The 20,848-nt window shown below is 38.5% G+C and overlaps 2 protein-coding genes across 6 annotated transcripts; both read right to left on the bottom strand.

The window, feature by feature from the left end:
* Positions 1–1,458: 1,458 nt before the first annotated feature.
* LOC311067502 (gamma-aminobutyric acid type B receptor subunit 2) lies at positions 1,459–9,896 on the bottom strand. Of its 5 annotated transcripts, none has more exons than XM_084089405.1 (19): positions 9,511–9,896; positions 8,356–8,493; positions 8,049–8,219; positions 7,862–7,963; positions 7,595–7,660; positions 6,629–6,817; positions 6,259–6,546; positions 6,039–6,099; positions 5,875–5,952; positions 5,608–5,758; positions 5,354–5,486; positions 5,086–5,193; positions 4,841–4,972; positions 4,187–4,297; positions 3,867–4,091; positions 3,510–3,740; positions 2,988–3,084; positions 2,189–2,267; positions 1,459–2,042 (listed from the first exon to the last, which is right to left on the bottom strand). In XM_084089405.1, the coding sequence occupies exons 1-19, from the start codon at positions 9,769–9,771 to the stop codon at positions 1,886–1,888; spliced, it is 2,778 nt and encodes a 925-aa protein (XP_083945531.1). In that variant the 5' UTR covers positions 9,772–9,896; the 3' UTR covers positions 1,459–1,885. The 5 variants fall into 5 exon arrangements, with proteins under 5 accessions (XP_083945531.1, XP_083945532.1, XP_083945533.1 ...); XM_084089406.1 differs by having other exon boundaries at positions 6,259–6,501; XM_084089407.1 differs by having other exon boundaries at positions 6,259–6,492.
* Positions 9,897–14,744: 4,848 nt separating this feature from the next.
* On the bottom strand, positions 14,745–20,682 carry c1r (complement component 1, r subcomponent). The gene is given in 7 exon segments (XM_084089680.1): positions 14,745–14,981; positions 15,056–15,194; positions 15,196–15,253; positions 18,576–18,710; positions 19,755–19,929; positions 20,165–20,366; positions 20,554–20,682. Coding segments are annotated over 7 exon segments (957 nt in total). The 5' UTR covers positions 20,580–20,682; the 3' UTR covers positions 14,745–14,759.
* Positions 20,683–20,848: the final 166 nt, after the last annotated feature.

Genomic DNA, 20,848 nt, shown 5'->3' with positions numbered 1-20,848 from the left:
ATGTGCAGTGCCGTAAAGCAATTCGTTACATCGTGAGACCTGATATCACGCGATACTTCCTGACTCGCTCACAGGCGCTTGGGGGGGGGGGGGGGGGTGCGAGACGACCACCATTCAACCCGAAAAAAGACATATAACTATTCCAATGACTCCGAAGCTGTTCGGTTAAGGTAAAAAAGTTACTTAGTTCACCTTTAAAGACTCACCAGGCCCACCTTTACACCAACATCACTCTATTGTCACATTCCCAGGGCAACATTCACAGTCACTCATCTTGGATCTCCCCTACCAGTAGCAACTGAGGTGTGTGTACTTCCATCATCCTGGATCCAGCCATCACAATCTCCAAATCCACTTGCAAAGATAAGAGACTGATGCATTTGATATGACCATTCAACCAGACCCATTTCAGGAGATCATCCATGCGCTAAGAAGAGCACTCACCAAGTACCCCCACACCACGTTGCTGCTTCCACCTCCGCTTCTTCACCGATGGACGTCGCCAGTCCCATGGTCAATCCTGCTTTCCGGACCTACCTCTTAACATGTCTCCACCAGTCAAGTCCATTCCTTTGAATTCCACTTCCATTGAAAGCCTGGTTGAAAAGTCTATAGACATTCTTGAGTGTTACACCCCAGTTACCACCACATAGACATGGCATGGGACTGAACCATTGACATCATACTGGGTGAGCCAGTGAACAGAAGGCCATGGAGGAGTACATTCAGGAGGCCCTCGATCAAGGATACATCTGACCATCTACTTCTCCTGCTGCCTCAAGTTTCTTTTTTTTTTGTGGCTAAGAAGGACAGAGGCTTGAGGCCTTGCATCGAATATCAGGTCCTTAACAAAATCACAGCAAAATTCTGTTATCCACTTCCCCTCGTCCCAGCAGATCTGGAACAACTTCTCCGGTGCCTCCATTTTCACTAATCTGGACCTCCGGAGTGCTTATAACCTCATCCTGATACGTGAGGGGATGAGTGGAAGACCGGTTTTGTGATCCCTACTGGCCACTATGAGTACTGCGTGATGCTGTATGGCCTGGTCATCGCCCCCTCCTTATTCCAGGATTTCATGCACTAGGTGCTCCAAGAGTACCTCCACAGGTTTGTACTAGTCTACATCGATGACATCATGGTGTACTTTCGGACAATAGCTGAACATCGCTCCTCCAACGCTTACATGAATTTCACCTGTTTCTGAAGGCAGAAAAGTGTCTCTTCCATCAATCTTCTGTCAAGCTATTTGGTTATGAGATTAGCAAGAACGGCACCAAGATGGACGATGGAAGGGTATCTGCTATCCGTGACTGGCAGAAGTTGGCCGATAGTGGATGCCATCGTCTTGGCATACCATGTTATATTTACGCTATGTGAGGTTACAATGTGATATTTAATCTTTGTACATATGTCTATTGTTGTTTTGTTTGCAGAAATACACACACGAGAAGAGCTAAGGTTTCATATATTTATTCATAACATTGGTTTGTTGATTTTTAGTGGAACATTTTTTAAACTTTAGTTGTAGAAACAATGGCTACTCCCTAAACAGCAATCAAATGGAACAACATTTCCTGCAGTTGCTAAATGTGATCATTATGTTTTCTTTTAAATAGCCTGTATCATCATATCTTCTCTGAACCAATTACTGTATGTCTATTCTGTTCTTAAAATATAATAGTCATTTAGTAGCAGCTTTATTTGTAAACTTAAAAATAATCCACTTTTTAAAATATTTAACATTTAAATTTGAGTTACATCACAGGTAGATGTATACAATATATACAAGTAATTTTGAAATATGCTTACATTATCAATGCATGCATTTGTCTCCATGTCTGTGTACAAAATATGAACCTACTGTTCATGAAAGCACATGTAATCACAGTCCTGTCACCAACACTCCATATGTCCTCGGCATCAGTGTATGCTGAGGGCTGTCAGAAGGGCTATTTAGAGGACTGGTGTCCACTCCTCCAATTGAGGGCAGGTAGGCAAGGTGCAGAATGGGTAACTGCAGAGAGAGTCTGCGCTGAATGCTGTGGAAGCAACACATCCATTAAATGAAGTGATCTGGAATTTTCAGGACATTTTGTTTTTCTTCAAAAAAACTTAAGGATATTGCAGAACATTGCATTCAAATTCCAGTTTACTTTTAAAGGATTGATAGAGACATGAAACCCACTGTTCAGGGGAGTTGATGTCTTCCAGCAGATTCCTGTTGCATTTGGAGCTTTCGGGGAGAGTCAGACATTTCTCCTTGACTAAAAAGACATAATAACATTGAGATATTTTCATAAAAGGCAAAATTGTATAAAAAGAAATTAAATCCCTTTACAGAGCCACTGGGTATCAACTATCAGCTGGAGTTCAAAGCAATGCGCTAAATGATGTTAAATCCCTAAGAATTCACAAAATGGGAACAAAAATACAAAAATCTTTAAATAATAACCTAAGTTTGATGATACAGTGAATACAGATAGTAAAATATATTTTATGTGATTAAAATCAACTTCTTTTCATGCACGTTAATTTTTTGTTAGATAATAGTTAATAACTTCTTAATTCTTTTTAAAAATCACGGTACACCAAAGTGTTCTGCATTTGTGTGCCTTAAAGCGGTAATTCACCCAAAAATTTAAATTCTGTAAAAAGTTGCTGTATGAATTTCTTTCTTCTGCTGAACACAAAAGAAGATATTTTGAAGAATGTTTGAACCAAACAATTAATGGGCCCCACTGACTTCCATAGCATTCTTTTTTTTCATACTATGAAAGTTATTTTGTTATTTTGTTATAAAGTTATTTTGCGTTCAGCAGAATGAAGAAATTCAAACAGGTTTGGAACAACTTGAGGGTGAGTAAATGATAAGAAAATCTGAATTTTCCTTTTGGGTTGAACTATCCCTTTAAACCATCAGTCCATAAAGACTGTGTTTGCTGCATCTGCACACAGGTGCGCTTGCTCAATACATTCTTCTATACCTGCTTTGTGCACAAAACTTCTGATGATGACATTCTCCATAACGCAAGGACTCGGTTCATTTAGTTGCCTGGTCAAATCCTCCAGCTCAGCATCCAGCTGTAGGAAATCACAATAAATTAAAACAACAACAACATACAAATGATTCTAAAGGCACTTCATCCATCCCAAAACTTCTGACTGAACATGTCCTAACACATCCTCTAAGTTGTACTTGTGAACCTCCTGGGTTTGTCATCCCTTCTTGATTGTGTTATTGCTTTCTGGAGAAAAGCTGTAACAATGCACTATATGCAAGTTCTTGTAAGTCACTGTGACCACCAGAGGTAATACTTTGAGTAATTCTAATTATTTTGCTTATTATTATTAGATGTTTGCCTGGTTTGTCTAATTTGACCTCTTTTGGATACTTATTCAAGTTTGTTTGGTTGGATTGACATTTAATACTCATTGATTTTGCCTTCTCTTCATGGTTATAAAGCAATCTGCAAAGTAAATAAATGTAAATGCTGAAAGCTTCTCACTTCATTAATGTGCCGTCTGAGGTTTAGGTTTTCTGACTGTAGAATGTCCAGGCTTAGCGAGATGTTCTGCGTCACGTCAGTCACAAAGTCAGATGCTCCTGTGTCGTCCAACGCTATGTTCCTAACATCATTGTCTTGTCCACTCTCCTTTTGTAATTCGCTATGCCACTGCGTGAGGTGGAACCTCCTTGACAAGAATGCAGGATCAGGACCCATCCTTATGATGATAATCTGTAAAATATATATGGCTATCAACTATCGGCTGGAGTTCAAAACAATGTGACAAATGACAATTGATAAAATAAAAATCATATAAATGATTAAAAATAAGAATTGCAGCTAATATGTATCTCATACCTTTGGAAGAAACACCATACACAGAGTGCTGCAGCAGCATGTGATGATCACAAGGGTCACAATGCAGAACTGCACATTTGGGTGATCCTGCCACAGCATGGATGCACATGTACCAATCAGAATCACTGGGACTGACACAAAGACACTGAATCGGATACCCCTGCTGTCATTTATGGCAGGGATGTTCATGTGTCGTGTGGTCCAGGCCAGGAAACAGGTACTCAGCTGGATAGGAGACAGAGACATGTTCTTTTGTCATCTGTTTCATTATTGCTATCTAAGGAATCACTGTTTGAAATGTTTTTAATCTAATCTCATACCAGGAGTATCCCCTTATAAACACAGAATGCAGTCATCCAAAAACCCATGTTTGTGTTTTCACATCGCTCTGAAAAGGGCTGAATGAAAAAATCTTGCCCGTGAGGGTCAGCCTAAAACAAAAAGAGAAAAAGACTGATAAGCATGAAAATTTAAAGGTCAAAAAAGAACATGATAACAGATAAAGTCTCTTCCCATTTTGTGTTCCAAAAAAAGAAAGACGTCATATGGATTTGGATTAAATGATGATAGATTTTCATTTTGGGGTGAACTATTTCTTTGAGAAAACTTGTATTGCTTTAAAGTGACAATGAAATATTATTTTACGGAATATTGCAATATTTATTAGAAATGATTTATCCGTGCACATCATTATTTTTTATAACTTTAATCAAAACAACTTCTCCACCTTTTGGCGGGACAAACAGTCACTCGAATGAGATCACAGCAATAGCAAACCAAACATCCAATAAAAATTTCCGATGGATGAAATCAAGTCCAGCCCTTCATTTTTTTCTTGTTCAAGAAGCCGTTTCACTCAGATATAGGTCACAATAGGGAAGAAAAGACTATCTTAACTTCCATTTCATGCCGGCTTTTAGTATGTCCAAATGTTCTTGGCAGGTTTGGAAAATTAGGTTCTGCTTAGTGCTCACCTCTGTACGATACTCCTTCACTGTTCTCCTCAAAGGATCCAAAATTTGCAGACAAATTAATAAACTCACGTCAATCAACAAAAGCAACAGAACCAGGAGAACTAGCCCATAGTCCTTTGTGGGCTGGGGTAGCTATAAAAAAAAGAAAAAATTAAAGACTGACAGGAAGAACACATTGTAACCCTTTCAAACAATATATAGCCATTCTTTTTATATAGTAAGCACAAACAGTAAAGTTTTCTTACCTTTTTTTCCATGCTGTGGTTTTTGAAGAATGAATGAATTTTCCAAGTTTTCACAAACATGGCCCCAAACGATACTGTACATCCAATAGATAGACATGATATTTGTACCTGTGAATAATGCCACAGATCATTATTATGTAGAATATTTTGTATTTAGACACATATAAACCCACAGCAGATCTCATTATTATGCCTTTTAATTATGTCTTCATAAAAAGTGCTAACCAAAAAACAACTGTAACAATATTCTGATGGCATGAGGACTTACAGAGCAAGAAACTTCAAATACTCTATCAGAAACATAAGACCCATCCAATCCTATGAAGAAGATGGAGGAATAAGACAACACAGCGCCAAGAATGATTAAAGTGTTCATAAAAGGTGTTGACATGCTAATGGCCCTGTGAAAGACAAAAGAATAGAATACAGACGTATAGCCATAGTTTCAAAGAAATGCTTTTAGTGCTGTTGAATGAATGGATAAATACACATTCATGATCATTAACCTAACGCATGTCTTACCAATGATTGTAGTGTTTCAAACTGAAGACTAGGAGACTGCAAGCTGTAAAAATTCCTAAGAAAGTTAGAAACGCCACAACACCGTAAAGTAATATACTGATGCGTTTCCTCTGAGGGTATACATGGGTTCGGTCCTTTGTGGGTTTATCCCCTGTAGAAGACAAATGCATGTGCTTTATTTCAGGACAGATATTTATAATATCACCGAAATTCCATCAACAAACTTACACAACATCAAACTCCATATTTTCTTTTTCATAGTCTTACTTTGAAATCGGATTGGACTGATGAGCTCTAGGTCGTCTGTAATGGCACTATATTTTTCAATATCGACAGCTCTTCCATCTATGGAATAAGAAAAATCTGCTGTCAAGAATGATAAAAAGACAATGTGAAGAAAGCTTTGAAGCCTCAAATAAATTGATCTGTACCTTGATACTGTGCAAACTTCACACTGGCCATTCTTTCACCTTTTTGGAACATAATATGACCCTGAATAACAATAAAATAAAAATGCAACTTTTGATAGATAGATAGATAGATAGATAGATAGATAGATAGATAGATAGATAGATAGATAGATAGATAGATAGATAGATAGATAGATAGATAGATAGATAGATAGATAGAATTTTGAAACGTTGTACACACTGTCACACCAAAGAAATTGATCTTGTCCATGGCCTCCAGAATCATTTGTCCCACTTCTCGGTCAGTGACAGTAAAGTTGCGATGGATGCTGTATTTCTCTCTGTACCTCACAGTCTCCATGACTCTTGTTAAAACTTTGGCAATTACCCATGTACCATCATAAGCAAAGCCATGAAACTTGCTTGCACCCAGACCCTTCAGCCATCGTCTTTCGTCATACTCCTTCTTGTACTCCTGAGGTGTCTTGAGTAGAATCAGTATAGATATGGAAAACAAACAAAACAATCCCTATAAAACAATGTCATATTGTTTACAACAACTGCTCATTACCTCAAACAAAGATGATGATAGCAGTTAAATGCAAACATACCCTACCAGAGATCCCTCTGATGTGTCTGGAGCTAAGAGTCTCGATATCTGCACTGATGGATCCCTCTATGGCAGTCAGTATGTTTTTAGCTGTGCAGTTAGTGGAGTCAGTGTTAGTCCACCAGCTGCCTTGGGTCCAGTCTGGCAAAATCCACTGGTACTTTTGGCCATACATGCTGAGATTATAAACCTGTGAAACAATTTATTATGTCTAATAAATCTAATTCTGACTGGTCAATCGTGGAATTCAGCAGTCAGAGATTTCTTATAATATTTGGCATCATTCATGGCAACACTGCATCTGCATGACATTAGTGAATCCAGGGGATGGGTCTCTGATGACATTTGCAAATGGGCTGTTGAGTTGTAGAGGGCATAATTACACGTAATGAGTAAAGCGTGGTTTGTAGTACTGCAGGACACATTGCTTGTGTTGGTATCTTGCTCTCGCTTCATACAAGCGCAACTTCCCATCTTGCTTCTAACTTACCTATCAATTGTAATGAAAATGACCTCAGAGGACTGCAGTATTAATTTTACAGTTGCAGTGTTTGTCTTGTTTCTATAGGCTGATTCATTGGAAATTATAATGGACTATTTTTTCTTAAAAGAAGCTTTCTTTTCTTTGGCAGTTAATTACTTGCTTTAAATTTTGATGGACTAATGTGTAGATGAGTTTCCCTTTTCGGCATGGTTGTGTTTAATGTCCCCAACAACCTCTGTAGTCTCATTTAGCCACTTGTTAGCAATCAACTTTTTATATTTTAAGATGTGAATGTGAAAAATCCTAAATTAACTTGTCAGATCTTAACTTAAGACTTAAGATAGAAAGTTTCTGTAATATGCCCCCTGAACTATAAAGAAGCTTTTGTGTGATTGAAAGGTTCCATGGATGTTAAAGGTTCTTCATGGAACCATCAATGCCAAGAATCCTTTTTTTAAGAATGTATGGCTGGGATATACTTACACAGCAGAAGACTTTGGCAGCTAAGCTCACATCAAAATGAGCAATCACTATTCTCACATCATTGTCCTGTAAAGAAAAAGCTTTATAAATGTCTACAGATAAATATACATTATGGAATGTGATTTGTGGATGTGTATTATAAAAAAGAACCTCTTTTTAGCTTTCGTGCAACTGTGTAGTGATGCACCCAATAAAGATAAGTATTGAGACAAGTTCATAGTTGATTTACAAAATGTGTGTGAGGAAACCAGACCCGCAAATACACACCTTTAGTTTTTTCACACAATCGCAGGGGACTTCAGAGAAGCTCTCTGCCTCTGCTAGCTGGATGTTAGCCACTTCCAGATGCCTGCTTAAGTCTCTCTGTACCTTTTCGAGAGAATACGAGTTTTCAGTTCACCTTCTATCAAGCCCCATATGTTTCATATTTTCCCAGATTAGTAAGTAGTATTACCTCTGTGAACTTCTGCTCACGCTGGGTCAATGTACCAACTCTACTCCATCCATACTGCCTGAGAAACCTCACCAGAGCCACATTAACTGCGCTGTCTGATGGCACAGTACGGAAGAAGTTTGGAAATCTTCTTTTGTTGGCCAGTGAAGGTGCTGTTACCTCAAATGACAGCTGGGAAACAAAGAAGTAATTGGACAAATTTAAATAAAACACCAACGTCTCTCAAGTAACCTATTTTAGTTTATCATTACAAATGCCATGGAAGTGGGGATAATCAGTCAGATAATCAGATTGATTGATTGAGTACCTGCACAAGGTTGAAACCCTCCAGTGATTGGGCTAGGATAGACGTCACTGACGAACACACCCCTCCAAAGATCATGATAGGTTTGGGGCCATTGAATATGGTGTCAAAAAATGCTTTGAGTGCTTTGCCGTTATCACACTAAAAGCAGAAAGTGCAAGAAGTGCAAGTGTAATACAGACACTGATTTGATTTGAACCAGGCTTATTTATAGTACTGAGCGGTCAGAGGAAAGGCTAGTGGTATCATGTGATTACCATGTACAATTGGTTTTAACAACACAATTTACAAATTTGGATGTCTTTTACCTTGCTTATCCCATTATTAAAGCAACAATTTTATCAGTATATACATGTCGTTAGATAACAAGAAAGGTTTATTTATTTTTTTGCTGGGAATGCAGCAGAAAATGTACTGATAATCATATTTGGTTTGTAATGTATTTGGTTTCTACGATTTAACCAGCTAACACAATTGTACAACATGCAATGGCAGTCATCTAATCTATGGTAAGGATCATGGCAGATTAGTAGTGTGTGTGATTTTCACTGTACCTTATCTTAGAAGCAAAGATAATTAGCAAAAATAAAAATAAAATAAAAATACGGAGAGACTTTTAATTTAAGTCAAGTAATTTCTTACATTTTTAAAGTTCATCCAACAGTGGCATTAGCTTCAGCAACACAGGCTGTTTGCAGGACAATAACAATTATTTATAGACAGACTCCCAACTCTAACTGTAGCAGAAATTAATAATTTCTATATTTATTTTTAAATGAACTGATACAGTAAAAATGCTATCAGAGAGAATTTAAAGAGTTTGCCCAAGCATGAAAATGATGTCATAATTTACCCACCCTCATGTAATTCCAAATCTATAAGACTTCCTTTCTTCTGTGAAATACAAAAGAAGATATTGTTCTAAAGACATTTTCCAAAATATATCTGTTAGGTATTCATAAATTTAAAAGATATAGACTTTTTAGATAGAAAGTTAGTTTTGGTTTGGAACGACAATAGGCCTAGCTAATGATGTCAGAATTGTAATTTTTGAGTCAACTATCCCTTTAACATTTGAGAGTTCTTAGTAGTTTCTGAGCTTCTTTTGGCTCCACCATCAAAATCAATTGAGAAATAGAAGCGGGTATGTTGTATTACCTCCAAGTCTGTGAGGTGAAACTGAAGCTCATAGTTGCCTAGAGGAGACGGCTGCTCGCTCAAATGACTCAATGCTAGTTCAACAGCAGGAAGAACCTCTGCCGTAATGTTGCCCCTCGCTGGATCTCCGCTGACTGGCAGAATCCATAAAACCGGTAGCTTGTGTCGCACCAGGCAATAGCACAATGGCATCTGAGTCAGTTCCCAGAAAGTGAGAACATTCAACAAGTTCCACCAGTATTCCATCCTCTCAGTAAACATGAACTCACGCAGCTTCTTAGCATTTTCTAAAGCCTCGTCTGTTGTCTCTCTCTAGCTCTCAACCATCCACAGGGATAAAGGGATAAGGACTGACTTTGGACATCTGCTGCTACACTAAATCCTCAGAAAGAGGAGGAAACGCCACCACACAAGTCTCAGGACACACAGGTTTCTCCTAATGCCCACTACACAGGCTGTTTGGACCTTTTTATGTGAACAATAAGTTAAAAACCAATTGCACTAAAGTGGTGTCTTTGAGTCTTTAGGTGGGCTGATATAAAACTCTTAAAACTTGGCAAATAGATCAGGCAAATTTGAATAAGGATATCAAATATGTTGATATCCTTATAAATAAAATAAAATTATAGAGACAAACAAATTAATCAAGTAAATATTAAAACTGTAATAGTAAATAAGTTCTGTCACTTCTGTCTAGTCTATTTCTTGGTTTTGTGACAGAGCCCTGACACTCCTGTTTTGTCTTGTCTGTGTGCCTTGTTTCATGTGCTTTCATGTCGTGTTTTGTCTTGTGCTGTGTAGCAGGCAGCTTGTTAACACTGGCTGTGCTTTCATGTTGTCATGTTTTGTTTGAACATGTTCTCATTAGCTGCTTGTTCATGTCTTGTTTTGTTGGGGCACATGGCTGGTGATTGTGTTTGCTGGCCATGTGCTCATGTATTTGTCATGTTTGGTGTGAGCGTACGGATTGTCATGTGTTTCGGATTGTCTAACCCCGCCCAACTTGTTACCTGATTATTGATTCATTTGCCCCACCTGTCCTCCCTCGTTACATTCTTTGTTTTCTCTCCCTATTTAGTCTCCTTGTGTTTACAGTCCTCTGCTGGTTTGTCGTCGTATATTTGCCCTTGTGTGTTCCTCCTGTGTTTTTTTCATGTTTCCCCCCTTGGGGTTTTTGTTAGTGATGGGCAGATCGATGCTTCGTGAAACAATGAAACAGTAGAAGCAAATGTGCCATATTGTGTCGAGGCTTCGAAACAATCTGACACCCGTCTCAACGGTGACACCTAGTGGTCACTTGCAGGTGTTGATCTGAAACAACCTTGACAACGAGCCCTTAAAAAATGTGTTGTTTTTTTATTATTGTATTTTTTTAATAGGCCTATGTGAAGCTTGTAACCTGTAGGCTCCTCACTGTGCATGTTATTTTGGTCATGAAAAATGAATGTTAATAAAAACAATTATTCAAAAATATTAATTTCTCTGCTGTGGAAGGACTTAGCCTACTACTTTCTTTTTTTTTTACAGATAATTTCTCCAGCCTTTGAAAAAATCCTCTCACAAGGGACACTTGTTGCTGGCATGCACTACCATTTGTAAGTTTTTAGAGTATCATACCAACATCCTTCTGTGTACCTCCTCTCTGCAGTCACACCTTTTTCAGTAAGGGGCAATATTTGCCCCCTTAAATCGATTTTCCAGTGCATTTTTTTTACCTTAACAAATTCCTTTATAAAATAAATAATGCTTTAAATAAAAAATTAAAAAATGTTCAATGGAGAAATATGCAGTGATGGTAAAAAAAACAAACGTAGTGATGCTTTTAAATATTAAATTAAAACCGCCATTAGGTGGCGGCAAGTCACTGTCTTTATGTCAAGTCCTTCATTCATTCAGTAAAGAAGCAAGTGGCTGTAATTGTAAATTAATCACTGAATCATTGACTCTCACGATTTGTTCAAAGCTGCAGATTCATTCACAAACACTGCTGTGTTCTGCTGTGGCTTTAGTGGAGCTATTATTTTGTTGAAAAAAATACTGACAATACTGTGTTTAAAATTAACATCACTTAATATTAATACCTTTCGTTTGTTGAACTGTTGTATAAAATCAATGTCACATTTGCAATCGTGTGAATATTCGAATGTGATCAACATTAAACACAGGAACTCACACAGGATATGTTTTTGTATCAAAGAGAGTTTAAATCTTAAATTGATCTCTATGCACAGTCTGTGTCTATATTTGTTCTTCATAGTAAATGCTAAATCCCCAATTTTACAAAGGTAGTTTACGTGGTCGAGAACGGCAGTAAGCTATAGCGCGATTAGCCAAGGCAGCATTGTTGAGTGAATGCAGACAGTTTTGACTGGAAAAGATGAGGTGATTTGATCGGATGTCATGTATTTACAGCATTTTACCTGCTTGAAATACATGCTCAGTTTTAATGTTATTTTAAGGTCGGGTAGAATTAAATGAACGCAAAACTTATGTTCGCGTTTTGTACGCATTTTATTCGCGTACCCCCTTCTGTCACCTCACGTACCCCCAGGGATAGGGGAGAGCGGAGCACAACCTAACGCAGGGCTAGTTGTACCACCCTTGTTTTAAATACTTCCACACATGCTAGCATGAGGAAACTTAGTGTATTTACTAGATGCCATATCAACACTCTATAGAGAAAAAATTGCAGCAAAATTCAAGTCTCTGGCACCTACACCACCGTCTCCGTCACGGACACCACCGTCTCCGGCACGGACATCAACGTCTCCGGCATGGACACCACCCACCGTCTCCAGCACGGACACCAACGTCTCTGGCACAGACACCACAGTCTCCGGAACAGACACCAACGTGTCCGGCACGGACACCACCATCTCCGGCACAGACACCACAGTCTCTGGAACGGGCACCAAACTTCTATTTTTTCATAAAAAAATTATCTGCTAAGTCTGCGATACAGACACCACCATCTCTGGCACGGACACCAGCGTCTCCGGCATGGACACCGGCATGGAAATCACCGTCTTCGGAAAGGACACCACAGTCTCCGGCATGGACACCAATGTCTCTGGCACGGACACCACCGTCTCCAAAAAGGACACCACCGTCTCCGGCACGGACGCCACCGCCTCGACACGGACACCACAGTCTCCGGAACGGACACCAAAGTCTCCGACACAGACACCACTGTCTCCGGCACAGACACCACCATCTTCGGAACGGACATCACAGTCTCCGACATAGACACCACTGTCTCCGGCACGGACACCACCGTCTCCGGAACGGACACCAACATACTGTATTTAAATCAATTTTTACATTTAAATCCATCAAGTAGGCTATAGCGAGATTTTCACTCTTATGGCTTGTCCTTTGCTCATTGGGAAATGCTCATACACATTATAAGCATCTAGCCTATGTTTGAGCAGATTCCCTCTGTAGCCTACCTCACATTGGTTTCATGTGGATTACATATTTTAAAATTCCCATTTCAAGCTTTCTATAGGTAGGCCTATCCTAATTCTTATCGTGACTGAGGCATGTATAGGCCTATACTAAGTTTCGGTTCGTTGACGCACTCCACTCCTGAAGAAGTATAGGTCTCTGCAGGAGGAGTTACCAGATCAGTGGGCGAGGCCATAAACAGAGAGACGTCTTCGTCCAAGTTACCTGATTTGTTACAGTTAGGGTGGGGTTTAGGGTAGGGGAGGGGAGGGGTCGGGTCAGGTGAAGGGAATAATTTTCATTGCATGATTTATGAACACCCACAACTTTATAAACAGCCACTTTTGTTTCACGGAGACCCCTAGGCGTATGACTCACCATCACCTGGTAGGATGCATTAAATCCCATGTGTGATTTGGGGTTTGAATCACCAGTTATAGAAAAAAGAGCTGGAGACAGTTAGCAGACACCATGGGCTTGTTAACAGGGTGAAACCTGTCTGTGGAATTCTGGCCACAAAACTTCCACAGAACCTTCTTATCAGACACAACCTGGATGCAAAATAATCACTTAAAATGGCACCAAACTGTATCTTACTGTTGTTCAAATTATTGTGCAATCTCAAATGAGCCTAAAGTTAAAAAAAAATATTACTGCGATTAGATTTTATTATTTTGAAGTGAGGTAACAGTTACTTTGAGAGAATCATAGTAACAGTTAGGAGAGGGCTCAATGTCCAGGTGATTGAACGTTAGCTGGATCTGATACCCCTGCGGCACTTCCAGGTCCCACTGTTCCAAGATATCTGGTGGATACGGCTGAGGGTACTGTGGAGAAGACACTTCTCCAAACATGGCCGGCTCACATTCACACACATTCACACATGCCCACAGCAGGCTGGATCTAATGTAAGGTGTGTTTTGGTAGGACAGTGATACAGAAAGAGATTTAAGTAGTTTCATCTTTAAACAATTGTATAAACTTGTTCTGAGATGGTTTAAAACATTACTCTCCATTGATGATTAAAATAATAATGTGGATGAACATAGATTTAGAACTTAAAAAAAGAACTTACCAAATTATTAGAACTTTTCCAGACATGCAGATTTTTAATAGCACCTTCACTAAAATTATAAAGCTTTTTTTTTTTTTTTTTTTTTCTCCGTAGTTTTTATGCAACTACAATTGCATTGCCTCTCTAGTGACAGAGCAAGGGTCTAACAGTCATGATAAAAGAAACCTTTGTTTGATTTGGCAGTGCTACAAACAACAAGGGCAGCAAAAAAAACAGGAGAAAGAGAGAGATGCAAACCTTTCCTATGATTCACACTGCTTTTTAGCCTGTTTACAAAATGGGGAAGGTTTAAAGTCTGCAGACATGTTTTTATGCAGCACTGCAATGGTGTAGGCCTAATTTGTGGTTTGTTTAAAGGAATAGTTCACTCAAAAGATTCTTGTATTCTTTAATCACCCTCAATTTGTTTCTAATGTGTATGCATTTCTTTCATCTGCTATTTTGAAGAATGTCGGTAACCAAACAGTTGATGGACCCCATTGACTTCGATAGTATTTTGTTTCCTACTGTGGAAGTCAATGGTGTCCATCAACTGTCACGTAACTATAATTGTTTAGGAGGAACATCCTGGGTTACAGCGCACATGAATGTAGTCTCTGTACAAGTACTGGGCAAAAACTGGTGTGACTTTTCCATTGCTGATACTGCCCGGCTGCGGACACTTCACCCCTTTAAAAGAGATGTGAGCACGTCAGACTAATAAACATTAGCAGAGATATTTGAAGATTTATAGTGATTTCTCAGTGTTCTGACATCCACATGGAAAAACAGTCAATAAAGATCCATCATATTTTTCTCTCTCACTCTGTGTGGTGTAATGTAAGCTCCACCCCTGGCTCTGTCCGTATCTGTCAGTGTGATACTCCAGCTGGACCGAGTGAGTGCCAGTTTCGAGGACGCCAGGGCTTTTTCCTCCGCAGTACTTCTGATCTTTTCCTAAGACGGACACCTGAGAAAAAATGAGAAATAAACCTAAAAAATGTATTCATCTGAAGATAGACAGACGTTTATAGCAAAACATACTTGCAGCCAGTGGTAGAGGCAGGTTGGTCCTTGATTGTAGACCTGCTCTATGTGGAAGTTCTGGCTAAAGTTGAGAGTGATAATGAAGCCTGGCTGCACAGAGATGCTGTAGACACAGTCCAGATCTTGTGGGGTCATGGTAACCAGGACTGGGGATGGTCCCCTCTTGTTCACTGTGCACCCCACCTCCACAGTCCACTAGCACAGGCGGGAAACACACACCACTTGCTATAGATCTTATGCACCAGAGAAACAAGCGTGCGGCCATCTTTAGAATATTGTCTTTGAACTTCCGTTTCTGCGGTAGCTCTGTATATTTCTATGGCATCGCTGTTGAAGAGTAATTAGCTGGTGAAGAGGATTTACTTATTGTAGAGTTGACAAAAGTTATCATGAGCATTGTAATGTTTGAAGTGGACGTCAACAAAAGACTGGGAAGTTTTTAAAACGAGTGGTGCGTTCATAAATCAGTAAGATCTTACCTTCATGCAGTGGAAATACAAACCGGAAGACACAAGACTTTAGTTTATTAGTTTATTAATAGTTTAGTTTATTATTTTTTCAGCTGGATGTAAAGTTAGACCATGGTTTATATCCGACTTATTTTGGTATTATTTATATACTATAATAGTTTGTATTAATATTTGAATATTAGCTTTTTTGATTTATTTAAATTTTACCTACATTTTTGTTATGTGCTTTTGTCACTTAAAGGGCAGTTTTACACTTTTCACTTTTACATGGTGTTTGAACATAAATGTGTGTTGGCAGTGTGTGAGCAAAACCACCCTAGAATGATAAAAATCCACCCAGTGTTTTTTTTTACAGTCTCAATAAATCATAAGCACTGTCTCAGAATGAGCTGTTCAGATTCAGCGCAATGTGACGTAGAATTGAGCAGGCCCCTCCCACGACTGTTGAGTGACACTTCAGTTTGAGCCTAGACCCGCCCTGAGTGAGCTGGACACAGAGTCCGCCATTGTTCGACGCTTGAGCAGCTGTAGACAAGAATGTCTCCTAAGCGATTGAGGTGTGTTGTTGATGGATGTAAGAATGAACATAGCAGTCTTCATTTACTCTCGTTGTTACTCGAGGATGGATCTGTACTGTTTGTGATCAAGCTTACACTCTCCGGAGCAACAGGCCTAACGTGACTGGACACGGAAGAACAATAAACTTCACTGAACTCGTCAGTATATTTTGGTCATCATTCGGACGGGTTTTGCTACAGCAGGCTTGTATTAGTGGATAAAAGCAGATGACAAATAAGTTATAACCATAATTAAACTAAACTATACCTGTTCTATGTCCATACAGCATATATTCTCTGGCTCTGTGGGCATTATTGTCCGACTCCGAGTCGAAATGAACACCACCGCAACTGAGAGTTTCTGTTCTGATATTAGAGATGGGGAGTCGACTCCAAAAGAGTCGATTCCTCGACTCTCACTAGCCCTAGTGTCGGAATCAACTCCAGGTCAGGAATCGACTCCCAGTGTCGAGTGTTTTTTTCAAGTTCAACACAGCAACAGTTCATTATAACGAAAAGATTATAATGAATGTAAAGATACGGAAATTAAAACAAAAAAGATAAAGAAATGAGAGGAAAAAATAAGTAATGCCAGGAAAACAAAGAACAATAATGTATAGATAGTTTTTTTCTGTTGGGTCTGTTTTGCGGCTCAATCAATCATGATGTGGTTCAATACAGTCAATTGGTTGTGATTGGCACAAAACACTGCAGTAGGTTTTACGAACCAATCATGTACCAGTCCTCAGGGTGAGAGTGGGACATGCCCATAATTGGTAAGTGGTGGTTGATTGAGTGATACTGTTGAGTGATGACTGTTTTTGAATCCAGTAACGTTAACTTATAATGGCAACCCCGACCTCAACCGTGTGGAAATATTTCAACCAGACCGAAGACAAAACTAAAGTTCGTTGTGATATTTGTAAACGTTGTTTAAAATTCAACATTCAACTTCGTGCATGTGGAAACACTTGAAAGCGTTTCATCGAACAGAACTCGCAAGTCTTCAACGGCCAAGCACCAGTCAAGATGAGATGGATGAGGTAAACGCTGTAACGCTAGTTATATGTTTTCCTGTACAGTCCCAGATAAATATTTAATTAAGATAAAACACGTAATTCAGCTAATGAAATGTAAATCCAAATAAGGAGTTTATTTAGGAGTTAATGTCCATATATATCAAATTTAAATGACAGTAAAATCACCTACAACCCTTACAAAAATACGTCACTTTTAGAATAAGATTAGACAAGATGGTGGGATTTATAAGGTTTAGTTGATTAAACATTTTAGTATAGGAAACATTTGTATCCTCGCTCTTGACTCCTCAGGAAGCCTCCTCCTTCCTCGCCCTCCTCCCGGTGGAATTAAAGAATTTAGATGTCCTACATGAGAGCGGAGCTCGATCGGTTTCAGGGTCGTAGGACATACGAGCGAGAAGTGAGGAAACGAGGAAGCATATTGAGACGCACCTTCTGAATCCTGACCCTATTTTAATTCAAAGTAAATGGAGTCGAGGATTCGATTCCACCGACTCCAAAATTAGGAGTCGGGAGTCGGAGTCGACTCCAAAAAAACCGGAACCGAACACCCCTATCTGATATTATCAGATGAGATTGTCCTGACTCTGAGCGCGAGCTCGTGAGGCTCCGCCCCCTGTGCCGTGCAGCAGCAGTTAATTTGCATTTAAAGGGCACACACTAAAACAGCGCGTTTTTCTGAGCCCCAAAAAATTACAATTTAAACATGCTGTAAAAAATGATATGTTGGGTATTTTGAGCTAAAACTTCACATACATACTCTGGGGACATCAGAGACTTATTTTACATCTTGTGAAAAGAGTCATAATAGGTGCCCTTTAATTTTTTTAATAATTTTTTTAAGCAACTTATATATTTTTTAAATACTACGTAAATACTACTACTATGTATGTATGTATCTATCTATCTTTATCTCCCCCTCTCTCTCTCTCTCTCTCTCTCTCTCTCTCTCTCTGTGTGTGTGTGTGTATATATATATATATATATATATATATATATATATATATATATTAGTTTTAGGCAACATTTATAATTTTCGTTTAGTTTAAGTTTTTTATCTAATATTTACATTATATTTTGTTTCAGCTTTATTTCAAATAATTATTATTTATTTATTTATTTATTTATTTATTTAGGTTAACAATGATAACCTTTGTTTTTATATTGTTTTTATATATTACATTAATCATATGACTGAATTGTTTTATGTTATTATGTTGATGACTATACATTAAAATACAATGATTAAATGCAGAAAGCTATATTCAAATTGTAAATAGATCAGAAATTAGAAATAAACAATTTAAAATCATGACTGAAAAAAATGCGTAGGATTTCAAATAAATAAATAAACGCCTTATAAAAAACAATCAACGACTTCCATAATCAATAAACAGCATGCTGAAAATGTAAAGATGACGCCTGGGTTGTTTTTAATGAACACACTCACAGGCACAGGTGCGCTGGTCAGGCCTTAGTGTGTAACCATGGTGACATGCACACAGGTAGGAGCCAAGAGTGTTGAGGCATATCTGTGAACATGGTGCATCTTTTACCACACTGGAAGATGAACACTCATCTATGTCTAAGGGAACAAGTATATAAGGATATCAAGCATTACAAGATGTATACAAAAGGTTATGGTGTTAATACAGCACTAAACTTGTAGCAAATGTAATTAAATAACACCACACAACACTGGCAACAGTGCTCATTATTCAGCATACTGCTTTTATACAACAGTTCAATAAACAAGAAATAAATATTCAGCAACTTATATTTTAGACACATTATTGCCAGTTACTGTCTTTTTTTTGTTGCGTTAATAGTTCCAAAATGAAGCCACAGTCCCCGAGCAACACACCATAGTAGTGTTTTGTTACTGAATGAATCAGTGTTTTTGAACAAATCAGTTGAGCGTATTATTCATTGACTCGCTCATAAAGACTGATTCCTGTCTTGTGTTCCCCATGTCTTGTGTGGACTTTTATGTTATTTCCTGTTCTGTGCCATGTTTTGTAGTCCTTTGTAGTTTTTCTTGTTGATTAGTTCCTGATTGTTCCCAGGTGTGTCTTGTTTGCCAATCTCCCCTTGAGTGTATACCAAGTGTTTCTCATGTTTTTTGTCTGGTTGTCCTTTGTTGGATGTTTCGTGTGAGTCGTTTCAGTTTCTGGATTTTCCTGTTTTTGGATTATTTTGTTCTCTGCCTGGATGTACTTTCTGACTGTTTTGTGGATCCAATGCCCTGTCTTTATTGAAACCGTTAAAAAGACACTTGTTTGCACCTACTGGTGTATTGATGCAATTGCAGACAGTAGCTATAGGTTGCCATCAGAAGTAGTGAATTAAACTCATGAAATGATTGTTCCATCCCATGTGTTTAAAACAACAACATTTTCACTTCCTGTGAAACTGGTGCAATGTATCAATAATAAAAATGGAAGCCCTGTAGTTCTTTTTTCCATAATAATAAATTATATAATCAAATTCAAGGACCGAACTGTTGAATGAATTAAAAATCTAAAAGCAGAATGTTCTACATCCTGATAGAACATGTTTAAGGGGAAAACATATTATGTACACAACACTAAATTGTTTGTAATATTCTTGAAACGTGTATATAACTCACCAACAGCCTGGTAGAATGCATTGAATCCCAAGTGTGACTCATGATTTGAGTCGTCCGTTAGAAAAAGCAGCTGGAGACGGTTACCGGGAGCCAAGATAGGCTTTTCACCTGGGTGAAACCTGTCTGTGGAATTCTGACCACAGAACTTCCCCAGAACCTTCTCATCAGACACAACCTGAACATAAATGAACCACATGTGCTGAAGTATTACAAACTATATGTCCTGCTAGATAAATTACTTACGAAAGCCAAAGTGACAGTAGTCATTCACATCATGACATTTTCAATCCTAATTCACAATGCATAGAGTATGGCTTTCTTTGGAGGCATTCCCCCAAAACACAGTATGAGGTATGAATCGTGCAACATATCCACATGATACTGAAAATCTAAGTTGAAGCATCACTAACCGAGACAGAATCGTAGTAACAGTCTGGAGAGGGCTCAATGTCCAGGTGATTGAATGTTAGCTGGATCTGGTAGCCTTGAGGCACTTCCAGGTCCCACTGTTCTTGGAGATTCTCTGGATATGGCTGAGGGTACTGTGGAGAAGACACTTCTCCAAACATGGCCAGCTCACATTCACACACATTCACACATGCCCACAGCAGGCTGGATCAGTGTTTGAGTAAAAAACAGAAAAAGATCATAATTGTGTCATGGAGAATTCAGTAAATAGACACAGGATGTTCTGAGATGGCTAAGATATGTCGATGTCCACCAATGGTTTTTATTAAATGAACAACACAATTGAAAATTGTAAAACATGCAAATGTTAAGAATTAAATCTAAAAATTACCAAATTATTATATGTATTCCATCCATAACAGATATGCAGATGTCAATAACTGTTTCAATACACTGATAATGCAGTCATGAGGTTTTCTTGTGATAATGTGTATGTGGTTAACAATCACATATGAGAGAACAAGAGTCTAAAAGTCATCAAAAAAAGGTAAACTTGTTTGATTTGGCTATGGCAGAAAAGAGAGACGATTACTTTTCCCGTAAACCTTGCTGCGTTTTCAACCTGTTTACTCAAACTTTAAGGGTTAAAGTCTACACAGATCATTTTCATGCATCTTTTCTTTACA

Source organism: Abramis brama (genome assembly GCF_963993115.1).
Source record: "Abramis brama genome assembly, chromosome: 17".
Taxonomy (NCBI): Eukaryota; Metazoa; Chordata; class Actinopteri; order Cypriniformes; family Leuciscidae; genus Abramis; species Abramis brama.
Note: the sequence above shows the minus strand (reverse complement) of the source record. Positions and strands in the feature narration are given on the sequence as shown.

Coding starts and splice junctions, on each gene's coding strand:
- LOC311067502 (XM_084089403.1), bottom strand. CDS start 9,771: ATGTTTACTGAGAGGATGGAATACTGGTGGAACTTGTTGAATGTTCTC. Junction 8,494..9,510: donor TTCACCTCACAGACTTGGAG/GTAATACAACAT, acceptor TTCTGCTTTTAG/TGTGATAACGGCAAAGCACT. Junction 5,759..5,874: donor CAGTCCAATCCGATTTCAAA/GTAAGACTATGA, acceptor TGTCTTCTACAG/GGGATAAACCCACAAAGGAC.